The 18,929-nt window shown below is 34.4% G+C and overlaps 1 protein-coding gene across 9 annotated transcripts in view; it reads right to left on the bottom strand.

The window, feature by feature from the left end:
* The window catches only part of PPP3CB (protein phosphatase 3 catalytic subunit beta), a 51,313-nt gene that overhangs the window by 12,800 nt on the left and 19,584 nt on the right, over positions 1–18,929 (bottom strand). For 7 of the 9 annotated variants that reach the window (XR_015259074.1, XR_015259077.1, XR_015259075.1 and 4 more), the window contains exons 5-12: positions 17,959–18,104; positions 12,498–12,637; positions 12,324–12,401; positions 12,132–12,226; positions 10,387–10,512; positions 8,305–8,382; positions 4,004–4,088; positions 3,018–3,115 (exon numbers count right to left, since the gene is read on the bottom strand). Coding sequence is in view for 5 of the 9 variants with exons in the window: in XM_086752345.1 (XP_086608471.1) it covers positions 3,018–3,115; positions 4,004–4,088; positions 8,305–8,382; positions 10,387–10,512; positions 12,132–12,226; positions 12,324–12,401; positions 12,498–12,637; positions 17,959–18,104 (846 nt within the window). In the remaining 4 variants the exon portion in view is untranslated. The remainder of the gene's footprint in view (positions 1–3,017; positions 3,116–4,003; positions 4,089–8,304; positions 8,383–10,386; positions 10,513–12,131; positions 12,227–12,323; positions 12,402–12,497; positions 12,638–17,958; positions 18,105–18,929) is intronic. The other 2 variants (XM_086752344.1, XM_086752341.1) reach the window with 1 other exon arrangement.

The raw sequence follows: 18,929 nt of genomic DNA on the forward strand, positions 1-18,929 counted from the left end.
CCCAAAGTCTATTTTTATCCTAGCACAGTAAAGCTATTTAAAATTAACCTATGATTTGTTTTTCAAATATATATCCATAGATTTCTGGAAAACAGAAATCATGTATTCTGCCATAGGATGTAGTTTTGTACTTTTTTTCCAAAATTATCTTTTTAAACTGACTTGTCTTTGCTTAACCCTTTCAGTACAGTTAGAATTTGTATTTCACCCTCGGACTGCATTGTTTTGCAACAATGCCCATAATGGCATTGTATTAGACTGACTAATGCATCTGGTGCCGTACTCTGCATTATGTCAATACCAACAAGCTTCTTCTCTGAGAATAGCTAGAATCTCACAAAAGACAGAAGCTGTGGCTGAACAAATTCCTGAAACAGTAGTGGTATTTGCTAAGATTTAGTACAGAATGTATTATTGACATTAATAATTATAATAGACATATATGCAAAAATTGCATATGCATTGCCTTAATGGTGACTTACATGTCTGTGCATACATTTGTCTTGACAAAAAAATTACAGCCCAGCTCTCTAAGGAATTGTAGATATTCACTCCAATTTCTTATAGCTTTCAAAGCTTCTTATAGATTTAATAGCAACCAGCAGAACTAGATCTTTTCTCAGTGTGCTACTGAAAAATGAGCACTTGTAAGACTGAACCTGGAAAACCCATGACATACAGGTCAATTTTACGAATTTTCAAGCCAACAAAAAAAACAGAATAAAAATCCCTACAATTAATATTATGTTCTTTTATTTTCTCAAATTTAGACTAGTTTAACTAATCGACAGTATATTGATCAACACAGTACAATATACTTCAACAAGTAATTAAATGAAATCCTACTATACTATCAATCACCATATTTTTGCCAGGAACACAAATTCACTGATACTATGATGGTTTAGGAAAGTGTCAATTAGCAAGTTTTATTTTGTTTTTAGTTTACTTCTAGCTTTACAGTTTAGTATAATAATTTGAAAACTTCTACTTTTTGAAGACTGAAACAATAAAATTCTTATCAGTAAAAAGAAGTTACTCCAGTGTAAGGAGAATTAACAGTTGGCATAAGCTATATTGAACAATCAACGTGACTAAAACAAATGAGGTATATTAATACAGTGTATCAAGGAATATTGCCATCAAAAGTTCTAGTCAAAAAAACCACACCCATAAAAATCCAAAACACATTTTACGTACTTTCCAAATGTCCCACATTTTCAGTAATGGAAGAAAGTCATATGTTTTATGTTAAAAACATTTTCTAGTCAGTTTGATCCTCTCTGATATTTGTAATGCAACATGGATAAAAGTCTGTTAAATGAGTGGGAGGAATGCAGACTCATTTTTAAAGCATAATAAAGTATCTTATTAAACCATGAAAATTAAAACTGGAACATATGCTTTTGGAATAATTGGATGGATTAGGAAACATACACCATTTCTTGTTATAGACATTCACAAAACAATCACATACATACAATGGACATATAAACTTACTTGTAGACATTATATGTCCACTGAAAAACGACTTAAAATGTGACATTCATCTTTCAAAGCTATTAAAAAAACAGCTTTGATCATTTAATAGAAAATGTAGTGAAAGGCTTTAAAAAAAACTACATAGAAAATTTAAAAAATTCAAACAGCCTAAATCACAAAATGAGAGAAGCAGCTACTCTTGCAAAAAGATTGTGCAAAAAGTGGTATTCACATATCACAGTCTTTCAATAGTTACAAAATTTTCTAGTCCCATAAAAGTTTTATACTTTACATTAAAGCCTGAAGATGGCCAATAAAAAGTCTTTGAATAATTTATGTTAAGACTGCTGATCATATTAAGTCCAGTTTCAGACTGGTATAATTTAATTATCCACCACTGTGAACAGAAACCTGGACTTCATTTTTTTTAATACAATTGGTCAAGCTCATCGCATTCTCCCTAAGCCTAGTTAATCATGTATGGGCTTTATGAAAAATATGATCCCATGATTCAACAAACTAAAAAAGAGAAGAAAAGCCTTTTACAAAATATTCAATGAGCCAGATTACAGGTATATTTTGTATAGAGTTCTTTTTATTTTCATGCAAAAAATATATGCACACTTAATAACACCCTTTATTTTGATTTATTTACAAGTTTTAAATTCAATCCCTTTATTCTCAACTGATTTTATAACAATTACTTAATATTTTTCAAGTACATTATTGTTCAAAATGCACAGACAATGTGCAGCAGCAAATGCAGCAAACCTCAAAAACAAGGTGCTACAACATTGCTTCTACATCGAGAGACAGACAAGTGTCTGGGATAGTGGTTTAATTTTAACACTTATACAGACATACATCTATACCTAGAGAGAGACAGACAGATCTAAGAAAGCAGCTACATCTGCAGAGGAAGGAAACAGCATGTTACAAGGACAATTCAGGGAGGTCAATTATACATAGAACATTTGACAAACAACATAGAGAACAAACTTTGGTATTAATTACCAGGGTACAAAACATAGCACATTTCGATCTATCAATGGAGTGTAATATGGAACTCTGCAGCCTGTAGCTGTAGCTGATATTAATATCAACAAGTATTTGACATTGTCAATGATGATACCAACACATCCATAATAAAACCATTTTAATGAAAAGCAGACAAGTAATGATACAAAATTACATTGCCATTTTTGTATCTGTAATGATCAAATGCCTCAATATCAGATCTATAAGGTCACCCCACTTGAGGCATCTGTGCCACCTGAAAAATTGTAAACTAAGAAGCTCAAAGTCTGGAAAATGTGGCCTGACACTGCTGAACTTATTTGCTTTTAGTTTTATACCCTGGTTAAGTATCCATTTCACATTGCCTGATTAACACATAACACTATGCTTGTATCAGCCGCTAAGACAAGAACTGAAAAGCATAAGGAATTCCCTGCATGCATTATGTGTGGTGTTAGCAAAAGAGTGAGATGTGCCCCAGTCCATCTGAGGCACAGCAAGTTGCATAACATCATTACCACTTTGCAGGGTCTGTCGTCCTCCAGCCAACACTCCACTAGGTAACATTCCAGTGGGAGTCAAACCCTTGAGTGTCAGCACACTTTCACTCTCCTCCCTGGTGTGAAAAAAACCAACAAACTCTTAAATATCTGCTCATGAAAATATGCATTAAAGTAAAATAAAGGATGGGGAGAGGGAGAGCCTATTTTTGCTGTGCTTTATGCATGTCAGGACTGAATGTAAATTCAAATTCAAACAACTAGAAAGGGGAAAATATTTCTATTCCATACCAGTCTTTCCTGAGCTTAAGAGTTATAAACACTGATTACTTCTGAACCAGATTCTGAGTAATTATTCACATGCAGGCTCATTAGCTTTGAAATTAGCACTGAATGCCTCATGGGGTACTAAGCATATCTCAGTGCCATAAAACAATCCACTATTTTGTTCAAACTGTCTATGCTTTAGGAAATACCAACTTTAAAATTACCCCTATTTGAACAGTTATGGTCTGTGGAAAACTATAGATTTTTGGTAAATGTCATCATGAAATCTCTAGATGTAGTCCGGCAGAAGAAAGTGGTGGTTTTTAGAAGCTGAAAACAAACAAACAAAAATCTGAAATAAAAAAAACCTTAGTCCTCAACCTTCTGGTATGATATAAATTTTCCAAGCCACTCCTGTCCTCTTCCATTACACCCTTGATTTCAATATCTCTACTTTGGTATTGTCTTTCCAACACTTGTAGTTAATGGCTGGACAAATAACTTGTAAACTAAAGATCATGTTCTCTAATTTCACAAAACATGTCTCAAAAATAACTTAAAAATATTCTTTAACCAAAAATACCAACCTCAATGGGGTACATCAATATGCCAAACAAGATTCTGATGCACAATGATCTCCCTGAAAAATGTTTGGCATCTGTTATCCTGGAACAGATATATGTTTTCCTAATATACATTAGAAGGGAGTTTTAGGAATGTAGAAGTCATGCAAGTACCTGAGAACAGAGAAGACTCTTGCCATCTTGCCAATTGCACGAATTTTGTTTCTGATTATTTCTTTCCGTGCGGCAGCTGTACCTACTTTCAATGGAATAAGAGAGAGTCTCAAGCTCATGAGTATTTACAGGGCCACCATTTTAAAGGGCATAAAATTCAACACAGCTGTTTAAGTTCAGTACTCTTCACAGGAGGCCAGTACACAAACACTTAAGGGCACAAAGTTGTAAAATCGTGGCTTCAGAATGCCATCAAAACCATCATCACCTCTGTGTTCACAAAACACACACAAGAAAGTTTAGGATGTTCACAGTGATTTGCTAAAGCTAGCAAGCATCTGAATTACCACCACTACAGTGTAGTTACTATCATAACTCATTTGCCTAAATTTTACATTTGGAATTCTTCACTGACATCTGTGTATATCAAGATGTAGGCATGCAGCCCAAAACAGAAGCCAAAGAGATATTAAAGCCACAAAAAATAAAGACCTGTTCCTAATTCTTACACAGTCGTCCAAGAGAAAACAGTAGTTTGTTTTTATGTCAACTTCCCAACACACATCCACAAAAAAAACCACAAAATAAAATGCCAAAGAATTGCAATGTTACCGCCCATACCACCTAATTCTGTGTTCCCTATCATCTTAGCTTTGCATCATTTGCAGAAATTACAAATACCAAAGATCTGGAGTAAATACTGCATATTCCACAGAGCAAAGAGATACCATTTGTGACAGATAAAAGTGAAGACAAAACTCTGAAAGGAGGCTTGTAATTGGGAAGGAGAGCCAGCTTTGCCTTGCTTGACATTATAAAAACAGAAGCTCCTTGTCCAACACTAGGTGTTGCTGGTTTGTTTCAATGTATAGAAGTAAAAGTCATTCGTCCCCTCATCCTCCTTTTCGTTACTGACTCCTCAAATCCACTAAAACAGTAAAGGTAGGTGAGGAGATATCAAAACTAAAATCCTTACTTCTCCTCAGCCATTGTGAAGGGAGAGTTATCAATCAAGCTGTGAGAATGCAAGGCCTTCTGTTGCACAAGAGCGGGTAGACTTTCCACCCTGAACACTAAACGAATAAAATACAAAAGACAAGGCATACAGGAGCAACGACAACAACAAAACCACACAAGAAGGAAAATGTACAATAGGGACAAAGAAAAAAGGGAGCAAAGAGACAACCTTTCTATGAACACAACAAAAGTATCTCAAGGTATGACAAATATCTGCCAATCCACTTAAATGAAATGAAAAAGCCAGGAACTACCAAGTAAAGCTTTTTTAGACAAAGGAAAAACTTTAATGAACTGCAGACACCAAATTAAAAAAAAAAAACAACAAAAACCAAAAACCACAAAGACAAAAACTAGAAGGCTTAGGAAAAACTTTGAATGAGACAGGCCAAAACATCCAGTTTTTACTGAAAATAATTTATTTTAAATCTTAACTTTTAATTTTTAAAGTTCTAGAAGTTTTTACTTTCTTTGAACACCATTAAATAACAACTTGAGGATCTGGAATGAGGGGACTCTTTCAGAGTTTTTGAAAAGGCTAGGGCTAAACGAGGGACCATCAATCTTTCCCCACAAGTCCCTCAATTTTCCTTCCACCTACACCTATTTGAGGACTACACTGCTGCAGAGCTGTAACACAGGCTGAAAAGATTTCAGGCAGGGCTAGCGTACGTATCTCAACTCTGGAAGGTCCTTGTGCCTTAAAAGGCGAAAGGCTGGTTTTGGGTAGTTTCGGTGTTTGTTTGGTAGGTGGTTTTTTGTCTGGTTGGTTTTGTTTCGTTTTAACATGATCTTTCATTGCCCTAGCCCTCCAGAAGCAACACAGTGAAGCCAAAAGGCCAAACATATTACTTCCAGGCTGCCGCACTGCACTAATGCGGCCATTGAATCCTGGTTAGTTCAGAGAAGAGACAGTAAGCTGGCATCTGCTTGCAGAAGAACGTCTTGATTACACCCTAAATTAGAGGAGATATGACAAAGAACTCTCACATTCTCCATTCCCAGTGTCTGCACAAGAAACAACTTCTGAAACGTTCATACTATTACATCCCAAAGAACTCACACAACCTTCGGAAACATCTCTATAATCTAATGCATTCCCAGTATTAGATATACTCTCTGTAATTGACAAATCTATACAAGAGCAAATTGATTATTAGGTAAGTAATGGCCAGAAGAACTTTTCTGCACAGAATTATCTACCCTGGAATTTCCAAAAAACAGGTGATAGACCATGAATTTAAGGTAGGAGGTTTCTTTTTACACCTTGCACCCAGCCATCTTCAAAACTGCACATACAATCAAAAAGTATCTTTTTGACATCTCAGTTGAAGGAAACTAAAAGTACTATACAAATCAGGTTTTGGAACATTGTATAAACACATTCCATGCACAATCTTAAAAAAAGCTCACAATAAAATTATTAAAGAGCAAGACAGACAACTGAACGCTTCCTACACATGCAGGACCAAAGATAAAATTTTAGAAATAGGTAAAGAATGAAATTCTACAAAAAGAGGAATGGAAGAAAGAAGGAAAAAAAATCATGCACAGAAAGACAGATGTCTTGGAATACGACTTCGGATACCAAAATACACAAGCCTTTATAAATATCCCATTAAAATGGGTAATAATAATAAAATGCTACATGTGTCCTTGAACAGAAAGGTATTTTCTGCATTAATACTTATACTGCCAGGTTCTATGAAGTCATATTTCAAAACATTCCTACTCTGTCTGGTCTGTACCTTTTTTATTGCCATATATGAGTCGCTCTTCAGATGGAGAGTCCAGAAAAAAAGGAAGTGAACAATGGAGAAAAAGGTGAGTGAGACAAATAAAATAAAGATATTTAACTTGGCAGTGGTAATAAAGAAGGAATGGAGAAGAAATGTGAAAAAATAAAATGGAAAATTGCAACACTTAAAAATGCATTCATTGAACAAGAAGTGGAATTGTTGAGTGTATTTTAAAATTTGATGATAAACAAGTGAAAGCTTGAAAGTCAACAGTTAAAAAAAATCCATTCACATAGAAAGATAAAGCGTAGACAGTACCTAGGTGGAATTAAGAGATGCATCAAGCAAAGAAATTGTTAAACGAGACAGAAGAATAAAATAATTCAAATTAGGAAACTACAACTATTGTAACTAAGACAATCAACTGATGACTGCACTTACGCCAGACAACCTAAATCCTAACATCTCAGAATACCATCAAACCTACCCTGCAAATGTCTGGTATAATTGCTTTATGCTCAATTTAGTAGGATGACTTGAATGGAAAACATAAATTAACTGCTTGCAAGATCACATTTGAGACTATTTCTAAGTTCTCACATTTCTGGTAACAATCTAAATGGCAGCAAAGTTCAAGTGGCTCATAACCAAGGCATTCCAATGTAAAACACACAGCTAATTAGAACACCAGTATTCTGCTACTGAATTTGAACACAGTGGTTATCACACATTAACAATAAGGTCATGTCTCTAATATCTTTATAAATTATCTTTAGTGTTCCTCAAAGGTTGCTGTAACTTTTCTTCCTCCTCCCCATCATCAAACAACCCACCAAATCAGTTCTGTTATTGGGTAAGATGAAGCAAGTCTGAGAAACTTTTATGTGTGACATTAAGCACTACTGTAAAAAAACAAAACAAAGTGTGATATGCTAAGTCTTCATGTTAATGTTGCTTCTTAATCATCATGCTACAAACATCTCTGTGACAATCTACTGTGTCATAGTTTACAAGATAGAAAGATGTTATAATTCATTACATAAATACATATTATACAATATACATATAAAAGTTCTCCTGTTATGCTTTAAACTCAAACACCAAGACTTACACTTTTACTTCCTACTTTCTGTATAGTACTTTGCCATAAAAAAAATATATCTTTCACCTATATCAACTCTTTATTGAAGAGCAATCATTAAGAAATTTAAGATCTTCTAATACATTTATTCTAAATATTAGTAAAGTAAGTTCAGTATGTTTTAAATTTAAAGTGCCAAGAAATTATGAGATTTTTCAATAAAAAGTTTCAGTCTTAAATAGAAATCACACATGAATATTTGCAAAAGATACCATTACTACTGCTTCTTTATTACAATCACAAAACCACAATTCCCTTCTCTGCCCTCTCACACTGTCATTATCTAAAAAAACTTGAAGGCAATTTTCTTCAAATCCCAGATAATGTTATCCCAGTCTAAGTCAACTACTGTTTAACAAGTTATTACCAGTAAAAAGATTTATATATCTTAAAGTAACCCCTACCGTCAAATTGATCTTCTCCCTCTGTCATCAGTTCATCATCAGAACAAATGCTCAAAACATTCACCAGCATTTCTGTTACTGTATAGGAAAAAAAAAATCTTAATTCATTCTCTGTACAATTTTAAATATTTCCATGCACACAAGATGTAACTAGTCATCAGCAACTATAATGAACAAACTCCCCACATAATAGCCATTGCTCAGTAATCTAGTTTCAAAAATATGTTTTTTCTTGATGCACACTGTCACAGAACTTAAAAAGCTCAGAAAAATAAGCAGCTAAAAATTATACGACCTAACAATCAAAGAACACAGTGGATCTTTCTCTGTCTCACAAGGAGTTCTTTCAGATAAGAAGTCTCTTCTTGTATATTAGTATTTTTACATTAGGATAAGTATTTGAACTAAATTTTATGCAAAATTTATTTAAATATGAAAACATTTTGACTGCTCAAATTTAGGTTTAAAATGAGAGTTATTCCATTCCTGGCACCTGCAGGCATGTAGCAGAAGCACTTAAGCAGAAAAATACTATGATATAAATACGGTGCAAGCTACACGTCTTTTCATATTCCCCTCAAATTTACTGACATAGTGGATACACAAACTCGTCTCAGAAAGCTTGTATTTTCTTTCTCCAGGAGTCTCTCTGTTCTGCCACTCAATCGTTCCCATATGTATCAGACTCTTTCTTAAAACAATCAAACTTCTCCCCCTAGAGTGTTCAGAAACCTATTCCAGAAGTTGCTGTCTACATTTATTCATTACTAATTCATACAATCCCTGTGTTATCTGCTATGGTATTCCTCTCCACTCCTGATAAGGAGTTATTCTCTAATGAAAAGAAAAACAATAAAAACCACAAACCAAATTATTCTGATTTTGATCTGTTCAACATATCTGTTCAACTGTATCCTTCTTCAAAAGTGGAAGCATGTATTTGTCCAAAGGCAAGACAAATTACATGTGCCATGATTCCAGCAGTCTTAGGCACACAGTGGGTTAATGAGCAACTTTTTTAACAGTACTGGGGTGTTGCATTACCAGCATCATAACAAAAGCAAAATAAACAGAATTAAGCCTTAGCTGTTGAAAATGTTACCTCGTGCATCATCAGGTAAGAGAGATACAAACAAAAATCTCCTTTCAAGTGTCAGGGCCCTCCGTTTAAAAATTTTAAAATCTGCTGAGTGTGTTAACTACGCTAAAAAGCATTCAAATTATTTCTGTTTAATTGCTCACCAAAGAAAATATAAACAAATCTAGAATCCTAGGTTTATATTACTGTAAATGCATCATCTCAATAATACTTTTCAAAGAAATTTAAAGAGTTTTCCAGATATCTTTTATAAAAAGAGCAGTTCCTGTCATGGAAGGATTTTAAACAGACCCAAATAGCCTCTAACCTCATTGCTTTTTAACTGACGACTACTTGGAGTCCCAGTGTCCCAGATTCAGACTTATCAACTCTGGGGAACAGGGGGAAGAGAGAGGATCTGCACTAAATTATTTTATGTACAAAAAAAATTATAATTGAAAAAGTTATCTTTAATGAAGGTCAATCTGTTATAACTATATAGAAAATTTCAAATTTTACATGACCATCTCAACATAGTTATACCTATAAATATACAAGTTTAATACTGTATATAACCTAGCATTTTGTAGAATATGAACAATTTTCATATTGACCTCAAATGCAGTTCAAAGGTGCTACTTAACAATGCAGGTATATAGCCTCAGTGGAAATTATAATTTCTGTTAACATCTCTGCTTAATTAGATGTAGTTTGAACTATCTTGACTGAAACAGGTGAAGAAAACAATCAAAACCTGCAGAACAAGTAGTGCAGTCTATTCTTTCTCAGAAATGGCATTTTCACACGCCAAAAACCCCCTCCAAATCACTTAAACAACTTTACCAAATCGTCTACCTAATAAAGGCAAATACAGATACCCATTTTCACAAAAATTATGCAATTACTCTCTCATTGGTAAATATATTTTTAAAAATAAAAAAAAACTTCCCAACACCAATCTGTGAGAAATAGGAAAAATTCCTTTATGTGTAACTTTTGCCTACCTTTTTCTCCAACAAATGGCAAAGACCATGTGAAAACATCCATAAAATTTGGTAGCCAGTAAGGATGAGGAGAACAATTGAACTGACGAATATTCATCACATTGTTTTCGTATTTTAATACAGCAGCTAAAATAAAATTCAGACATTTTGGAAAGAATGTTTATATTTGTGGTACTTGCAAGATTTAAAGTCACAGGTTTATTATAGCTCCATTTTATACTATAGACAAAATAATCCCAGATACTCCATTCTCTTTCTTTCACAGTATTTACAGGACACATTTCTAATGGAGAACTTTGGATTTTTATTGCACATGTTGCAGTTTAAGGTACTGTTACATGTCAATATAGATCTATACTATCCTACAATAGGTCTATAATGAAAAAAGATTTTAAAAGGTTCTGAAAAGGTGTAATTTCAGCAACTTTAACTTAACCCTAACTCAGAACAGCAGTATATCCAGATTCAGGTTTTATTCTTCATGTATGTCTTCCCATATTGTAAGCCTAGAGTAAAACCAAAGAAATCTGGAAGACTAGGGAGAAGGGAAAGTACAGAGAAACAAAACAGAAAAATAGAGGCATTCTGAAGCTAAATAAGTGTTCATTGTATTTCTCCATACTTAGCTTGCATTACACTGGGAATAGCTGATGTTTAAAAAGGATTCTTAAAATGCAAAATCCACATACATTGTGAAAAAAATGTAAAAAGCCAGTTGAACCTATTTTAATTCCCCCTTTACTTTACAGTGACTGCAAGTAACAACAGCTCATCTTCTCTACAGAGTTAATCATCCTGCATAAGTGGTATGGATTGCAGGGGGTGGTTCTTCAGAGGTGAGTGGGAGAAAAAGCGATGTATTTAGTAGAAAAGAGGTCTTGGTTTCAAAGAAACACTATTTGAACATTTGAAGATTCATTCATCACATACATACTTTAATGTCATGCCTAAATTTCAGCAGGCTTTATTTTTAATTATTTCTGTTGTTGAACTTTGTTCTCATCCATGAATAATATTAATTCACAGCTAAGCTCCTGTCTGTAATTCTGACTTGTAAATCTTTCTCCATACTATTAAGCACGCTTTCCCTGTGCAACTTTATCTTAAGCAGAGGATGGACAAAAACTAATTCCTTCTGTTTTACACCAGTACTTGCTCTTTCTTGATTTCCCATACATGGCCATTATGGCCTGTACCATCACAAAAGACACTTTCCATGTCTCATTTTCTTTACAGTGACCTATTTATAAGCACAGTGGGTTTTGTTTTTCTTCAGCAAGGTACCTACCATAATTCATATTCTTGGACTTCATCCGCATGTAATTTCTTCTGTCCAGAATTAGACTCTCAGATGCCATGATACACAAACTACCTTATGCATAGGCTGGTGATCAGTGCTTCCTCCCTTCCTTACTTAGTTCACAAACTAAAGACAACCACAGGAACGAAAACTCACAGCACAGGAAAGCCTTGCCTGACCGGAAAGCACCAGGTGATATGTTCATATGTACTAAATAGCAACAATTTTTAAAAAGAAAACATTTGCCCACACTTGTGCTTCAACGTACTCTTATAGGAGATCATAATTTATGTTTTGTGCTCTTCTTCATAATGTAACTTTTATTAATGGATGTTTTTCATCCTTTAATTTCTTACCTGGCAAAAAACTGTTGATATCGGATTACTTATTTAGTAAGACATTTTTATTTTATTATTACATACAGCTGTTAATAACAAGTTCTTACCTTTATTATTGTAGACATCCAGGTAATTAGGTGCTGAAAAAATTGTTATTAATGATGGGAACCCTGTAGTTTGACTTTTTCTGTACATTCTATAACTGCAAAAACCAAACAAGATTATTTTACATCTTACAGCAATGAGCAATTAATTTTTCTTTTACACTGTGAATAATTTCTTGGACACAAAGTACTTACCCTGCATCTTGTGCTTCATGTGCTCTAATGATTGACAACAAATTATTATTTTGCAAAAATTCACAAACTGCTGGATAGCTGTGAAATGAAAATAACTATGAGTAAAAAAATACTCTTAAAATATGCAGCAAGAGTCAGCATCAAGACATCAAATAGATCATAGCATACTCTCACCTATAAAAGTATGAGCATCCTCTGACTGTATTGTGACTGAAATGCTCTTGTGAATTTTCATTTCCAAAATCTTCTGAAGGATCTGACCACAACAAGTCACACATTGGTCCAAATGCTGGAGGCTCTTTGAATCTATCTAACTGTTTGAGAAAAGGCAACAGCACAAAGACTCTGAATACTAATTCAGTACATGTTACACATTTGTTAAACTACATATTCATCAATACCAAGTGTTTTTAGAATAAACCCCAACCATATCAAAGAGAAGTAGTTTCTGCATATTTTTTTCCTCTCCTCCTCATGAAATAAGGCAGAAGCATGCCAAAAGAACCACACCTGTTAAGAGCAATAAGATTTATTAGTTGTAAAAAGAAGGGAGATAAATTCCAGACTGATGGATATGTGTAAAACAAGGTCAGGTTACAGACAAGGAACAAAATGGTCCTTTTTCATGCACATGCCATATCTACCAATCTGGAGACACTACTAGGAATTAGAAAAGAGAAACAGTACAGACAAAAGGGAATTATAAAAGAAAAGCATGAATAATTAGCACTGTCTACAAGATAATAAATATATCATAAAAAAAACCCACCACCCAACAAAAACCCAAACCCCAAACCAAAAAAAAAACCCCAAAATCCCAAACCAAATACTCGTCCCACTGAAATACTCGTCTCCATAATGGATTGTTTAACAACGTAATGAAGAGGTGACTAGCTTAGCTGTCTTAGACTTCTTTCATACAGGCTTTATTTCTCAGCTACAGCCCTGTTATAACAGGCCATAAGCATTTTGGGAGATGTCATTGTTTGTTTTCTTTTCTCTAGCTGCTTCTTCACAGATTTCCACTTGGACACACCTGCTTTAGCAGCCTGCAACTCTCCTAGTAATCACAGTGAAAAGGGGCAGAGGTAAGGAGGACAGCACATTTGTTAACGTAAAAGGAAAATACCCTGCTTAAGTAAGTAACAGTCAATCAATTTTGGACGTCCCAGAAATGAAATTAGATATCCCAGGTTAAATGTAAAGTTTATTTGATCTTTATGTAGCTGGAGTTTGTTCACAAGATGATTTTATCCAAGAAATGTAGGAACAGTTCTTTGATGGACAGTGCATTTATCTCACTTTACCTCCCACACCAAAGAAGATGACTTTGATGGTACTAGAGAACACTTAACTCTTCATGACAGGTTCGAAGGGAGGTTTGGTGAGCACCTGGTGAATTTGAGTCTAACGGTCCATAGGAATCCATTCAAATATGGAACCAGCAGTAGTGCCAAGCTCTCTCATGCCCTGGAAAATCAGAGCTCCCGAGGCTGCCACCTGTAACATAAGTGGAGAGGTCCAGATCTTTACAATTCCTGCCAGATAATGGCAAGGCAGGTATTAACTGAAGTTGTTGCTGGAATTTACTCAATATTAAAAATCCAGTGGTTTAACGTTTCCCACACTGGATGATAAACCCAGTATGGAATATTTCTTCCAGATTGAAGAAGTCAGTCCATCAACTTCTGCAAGTACCTGAATTTCTGTAGATTAAACCATCAAGTTTCTAAACCTCCAGCAATAAATTTGGGTCCAGAAGCTAACAGAAGCGTTCACACAAGGAAGATTCAACTGTTTGACAACTGATGTTTCCCGCAATACAGAAGGCTGAAAGTCTAGAAAGCATTTCTGAGAAATCTTCTTGAGTTATTCTTCAAGGATTTTCCTTATGACTTTGGCCAAATAGATAGAGACGCTATAAATAAAAAGTTTTGGTTACTGCAAGCAATGCACCTCTCTCCCAAACCACTTTCTCATAGCATTGGAACAACAATGTAGTCATTTCTTGAAGTAAGGAGGTCAGTTTGTAAAAAATAAATATACTTACATACACACCAAATCTGTGTCTCCTTCACTAGACAGTCTACCAACTGGCATGGTTCTCAAGACATCTCAAAATTTAAGGAAATGTCACTGCAAGCTACTCAACTCAGATTGCATATATCAAATCACAATAATCAACTTAAGGGTTTCTCTACATTGGGACAGCAAGAAAGTTAACAAAGGACACGAGTCAATTCAAAACACTTGCCTGTTAATTATTTCTGAATATGTTGTGACTATGGCAAAAGAGAATCTCAATACAAATTAGCTTAACATACTTCTAAATATGGTTAAGGTAACGGAGAAAGACAATTTTATTGAAGAATAAGAACCACCACACCTGGTGTTAAAACAGAAATAGGTAGTATATTTTTTTTAATACATACCATAAGATATTTAAATCTAAATTAATTTCTAGATATTGTGCAGTCCGGGCTATTAAACCAAAGTGCATCATACCTCCACATGGATATTCAAATTCAGGAGTAGATTATGGTACAGCAAATTAAAACTGCATCACTTTTGAGGTTAAAGACCTTCACAGAAGTTTCACATACTTGAAGACACAGACATCAGTTTTAACTAATCTGTCCTAATTTTCCTGAGAAATATAAAATAGTAAAGTCCTAAAACCAATGTGAAGGTCAGTGAAGAGAGGCAGTCATCTTGTATACTACTAAAGAAAAGGAAATTTCAAGAGACCACAGAAAGGAAGCAAGGTGTGATAAAGACAGATTCCCAACAGTGCCCTCACATCTTTTAAGGCGCTTTGCTGAACAAGCCTTAGCACCACCAAAAACTAAACAAAAGAGAGACTGTCTGTTGTAAATGAGGAAGAAAATTCTCTGTCTCTCTTCTTTAAATTAAGTCTTCATAATCTTATCTGGACACTTCCCTCCTTATAAATCACTAGGCTTAAAATCACTATTCCTGCAATTACGTTTCAGCAGAAGTCTTGACAGTGTAAATGAAATCAACTAAACAGCATCTCTAAGTTGACAGAGGTGTCTGAAAGAGCCACTCTTTACCAACACAATCAGAACATTTGTGTAAACGAAGTTCAGAGGATAAAAACCAGATTACTTGAAGTTTCACAAACTTCATTTTTCTGCAGAAATAAGAAGCACTTGCAGCGATCTTTCTGGTTAGGCTCTACTGTCATAGCTACTATGATAGCTGTCCTCTACTGGAAATAAGTTTATGCCACCAAAAACAATCATTTAATTTATTTAGTTTAATCATCTTCCTGATTGTCAATAATACCGGCAAAAGACTTCATCCAGAAGAATTTGTGTCTGCACAGAATTTTTCTTTTTTTCTTAGGCAATTCCTACACTGTTTATAGAGCTGTGATTTCCCTTCTTATGTCAGATGATTATGCCTACACGTTTGCAGAGAAGACCTCTCCTTAGTAAGAACTTCAGCTAATAAATCTTGGCTTGTAATATTGCACAATTGTCTCGACTGTTTACAGAAGTCATTTCACATGCCACACTTGTACCACAAGTATATGATATTTTCCTAGATATAAAAGAGCACTTCACATCACCCATTTAATTTAAATACATTTACAATATCAGTGCATACCAAGCTCTAATGCAGCTATTGAAGCTGCTGCCAACCCATGAACAGTGCCTTTTCCAAGTCACCAGATGACTTTAAAAAATAAAAAAAAGCCTAAAGAACAGTTCTAATAACACTGCCTTATATTTATAAACGTGGTTTTCATCAGAAGCAATATACAGTGCAGATTTTCATATATATATATAAACATACAAACTTGTATTTCATCCTAATGTAGTCTTAAGCATTATAGCACACATGAAAGTACAAGCCAAGATGACATAATTACCTTTCATTTAAATTTACTTGACAATTTGAAACGTGATTAGCTGCAAGATTGAGACTCAAAGAAAAACTGATCACAATTTTATTCTGACAGTGGCTTTCCAAAGTGCTTTTACAGACTATGTTTCTTTGACATCACTTTCCAAAAAACTTTGACCATGCTTCTTTTAATCTTCAACGTGAGAAGTGTTAAGGCCTTGTTAGAACAGCACCATTTACTCTCTTTGCTTTCCTATTTCTCTTTCTCTGCACAATGCATACAGATTTCTGTACACGTTAGCATTTGCTCAAAAAATGCAATGTGCCCGAGTACATTTTTCCACTTACACCACTGAGCTTGTAAATACGCTTCCTCTTTGTTTCTACCATTTTCTTAACCTCTCACATCATTCTGCTTTGCAGTGTAGTATCTGTCAGTGAAATAAGCCGACATTTCAGGCTCTGAAATGGTCCAGTCAGTACAAAAAAAAAAAAATAAATCTGGGGAATTCAGAAATTAGATTCAACTGGACAGCAGCCTATAAATCTGAGGAGAGGTAAAAATATGGAGCACAAGTAAAGGAGAAAATGCGAAGAAAATCAGAAATACAATAAAAGAAGATAAAAGACAAAATGGGCCAACAATATTTATATACCATAAACCAAATTAAAAATATACGTTTTCCTTCTCTCTGATATTTAGATCTTTTTTGAAATCAGGCCTACAGACCTTCTTCCATATGTGGATAAAAAACTTTATTTCTTATATCTTTACCTATAATCCCCAAGACTTCTTAGAACTGCCTATTTCTATTCTAAGCTGAAATCAACTACACTTTAGCTGTTACTGATCATAACACCAATGATTTTGATTTCCAAATACAGCATTCAAGACGTCAGCTACGTTAACTAAAATAAGTTAAAAGGAGTATGCAAAAAGGAAGGCAATTGAGTTTGAAAATTCCAATCTGATAGTCTTCACCTCACATCAGCTGTCCATGCAAGTTGAAACCAAATTATGAGAAACAGATACTTCACTGTCATCACAAGCTTCTTTCCTCTAAATTGCACAGGACTATTTAGTGTTTCCATTGTATAATTTTTAAAACTTGTTTCCATTACTGATATACTCAGCACATTTACCAACGTGAGAAGCAATCCACAGCTGTTACTCAAATGCCTAACAAATTTGCCATTTTAAATAGAAATCTGAATTTCTATTAAATACTGCAATTTCACACACTCTTTCAAAATCAAAATACGCATGATCAAGGGGTTAAAAAAAACCAAAACCAAACAAATCAACCAGTTTTCAAATAAATACGAGTCAACTGAAATACGATGTTTGATATATCTAACAATTTTAAGACTACAATTTACTTCGACGAGTTTTGTCGTGAAAGCCATGAGAATGCTAGGTCTTATCTAGAAAGAAATACAAAGCACTTTTTCGATTGGATATGAAGCCTTTTACGTGTACCACCTGTCTCAGGAAACTATGTGAAGTTTTTTTGAGGTTTTTTTTGTGTGTGTTTTGTAACAGTCCCAGCTGCCCAGTGAGATCTACTAACAGAAAATGCACTAGATAATCCAAGAGTTTTTAATTATGATACCGTTTAGCCGACATTTCTGTTCCTGATGTACACTTCCAAAAGAGATGAGAACAGAAAACAACATACTGACAATTTCACAAACATTACTTTGCATAGCATCATATAAATATCTGTATTCCCACTTATTTTTAAACACACAAAATACTCACTCTCCTAATGTCATCTAGTGTATTAATTTCTGGTGAAAGTCCACCATGAACACAAAGAAACTGTTGATTTAAAAGAGCAGCAAGAGGGAGACAATCAAAAGCTTCCATACAAGCATCATAGACTCTTTCCGAGTACTTTATTTTACCTGCAGGAAAGAAAATATAAAACATTAAGAAATCCATATTAGATGTAAGAAGTAATCTAGCGGATCATAATTGTAAGAGCAGATCTCAAAGCAAATGCTTAAAAAAACGCAAAGCAATTAATATTTTTGGGTTTAAATTAGCACTTCCAAAGACCACAACAGCAAGCACATTTCTAAAACATACTATCTGCCAGAACTATAAACTTTCTTCATTTCTTCTTCCGCTATCTCAAGTGTGGAGAAACTATTTTTGGTTTTGAAAAAATCACAAATTATTCTGCGTTATACAATTATATAGCATACTTCAATGTAAAATACTACTGAGAAGTTTGTGATTTCTGATTTACATTGAAAAGTAAGTACTGCTTATAGATTACATCACTTTTACCTACATCAAAGAGGGTTTTACTAGGGCATATGATCCATTTATCACTGGAACAATACTTACACGAATCTCCAAATGAAGGAGCAGCTTACATCACCAAGAGAATTACCTTACTAGTATAGTAGAAATCAGTGCCTTGAATGGAAAAATTCCTCAGCAGCAGGGTTTTCTTGCTAGCTTCACAATGCTGCTCAGCAAGTTACTTTGCACTCCCAATTATAGCCAAGATAGCAAAATAACCTTCCTCTCTCCACAATCTAACATCGGGATTGATGTATCAAATTTTACTCCACAATGCACCTTTACAGACAGCAGTTTTCTACAAAACTTGCACTCCAACACCACACTAAACTGCAAGCGATTCTACACAAGTCAATGGGGCCTCCAAATGTTTACAAGACCTTAAACTAACAGAAAAACATCTCTCAAGTAAAATTACA

This window comes from Chlamydotis macqueenii, chromosome 7 (genome assembly GCF_036417535.1).
Source record: "Chlamydotis macqueenii isolate bChlMac1 chromosome 7, bChlMac1.mat, whole genome shotgun sequence".
Taxonomy (NCBI): Eukaryota; Metazoa; Chordata; class Aves; order Otidiformes; family Otididae; genus Chlamydotis; species Chlamydotis macqueenii.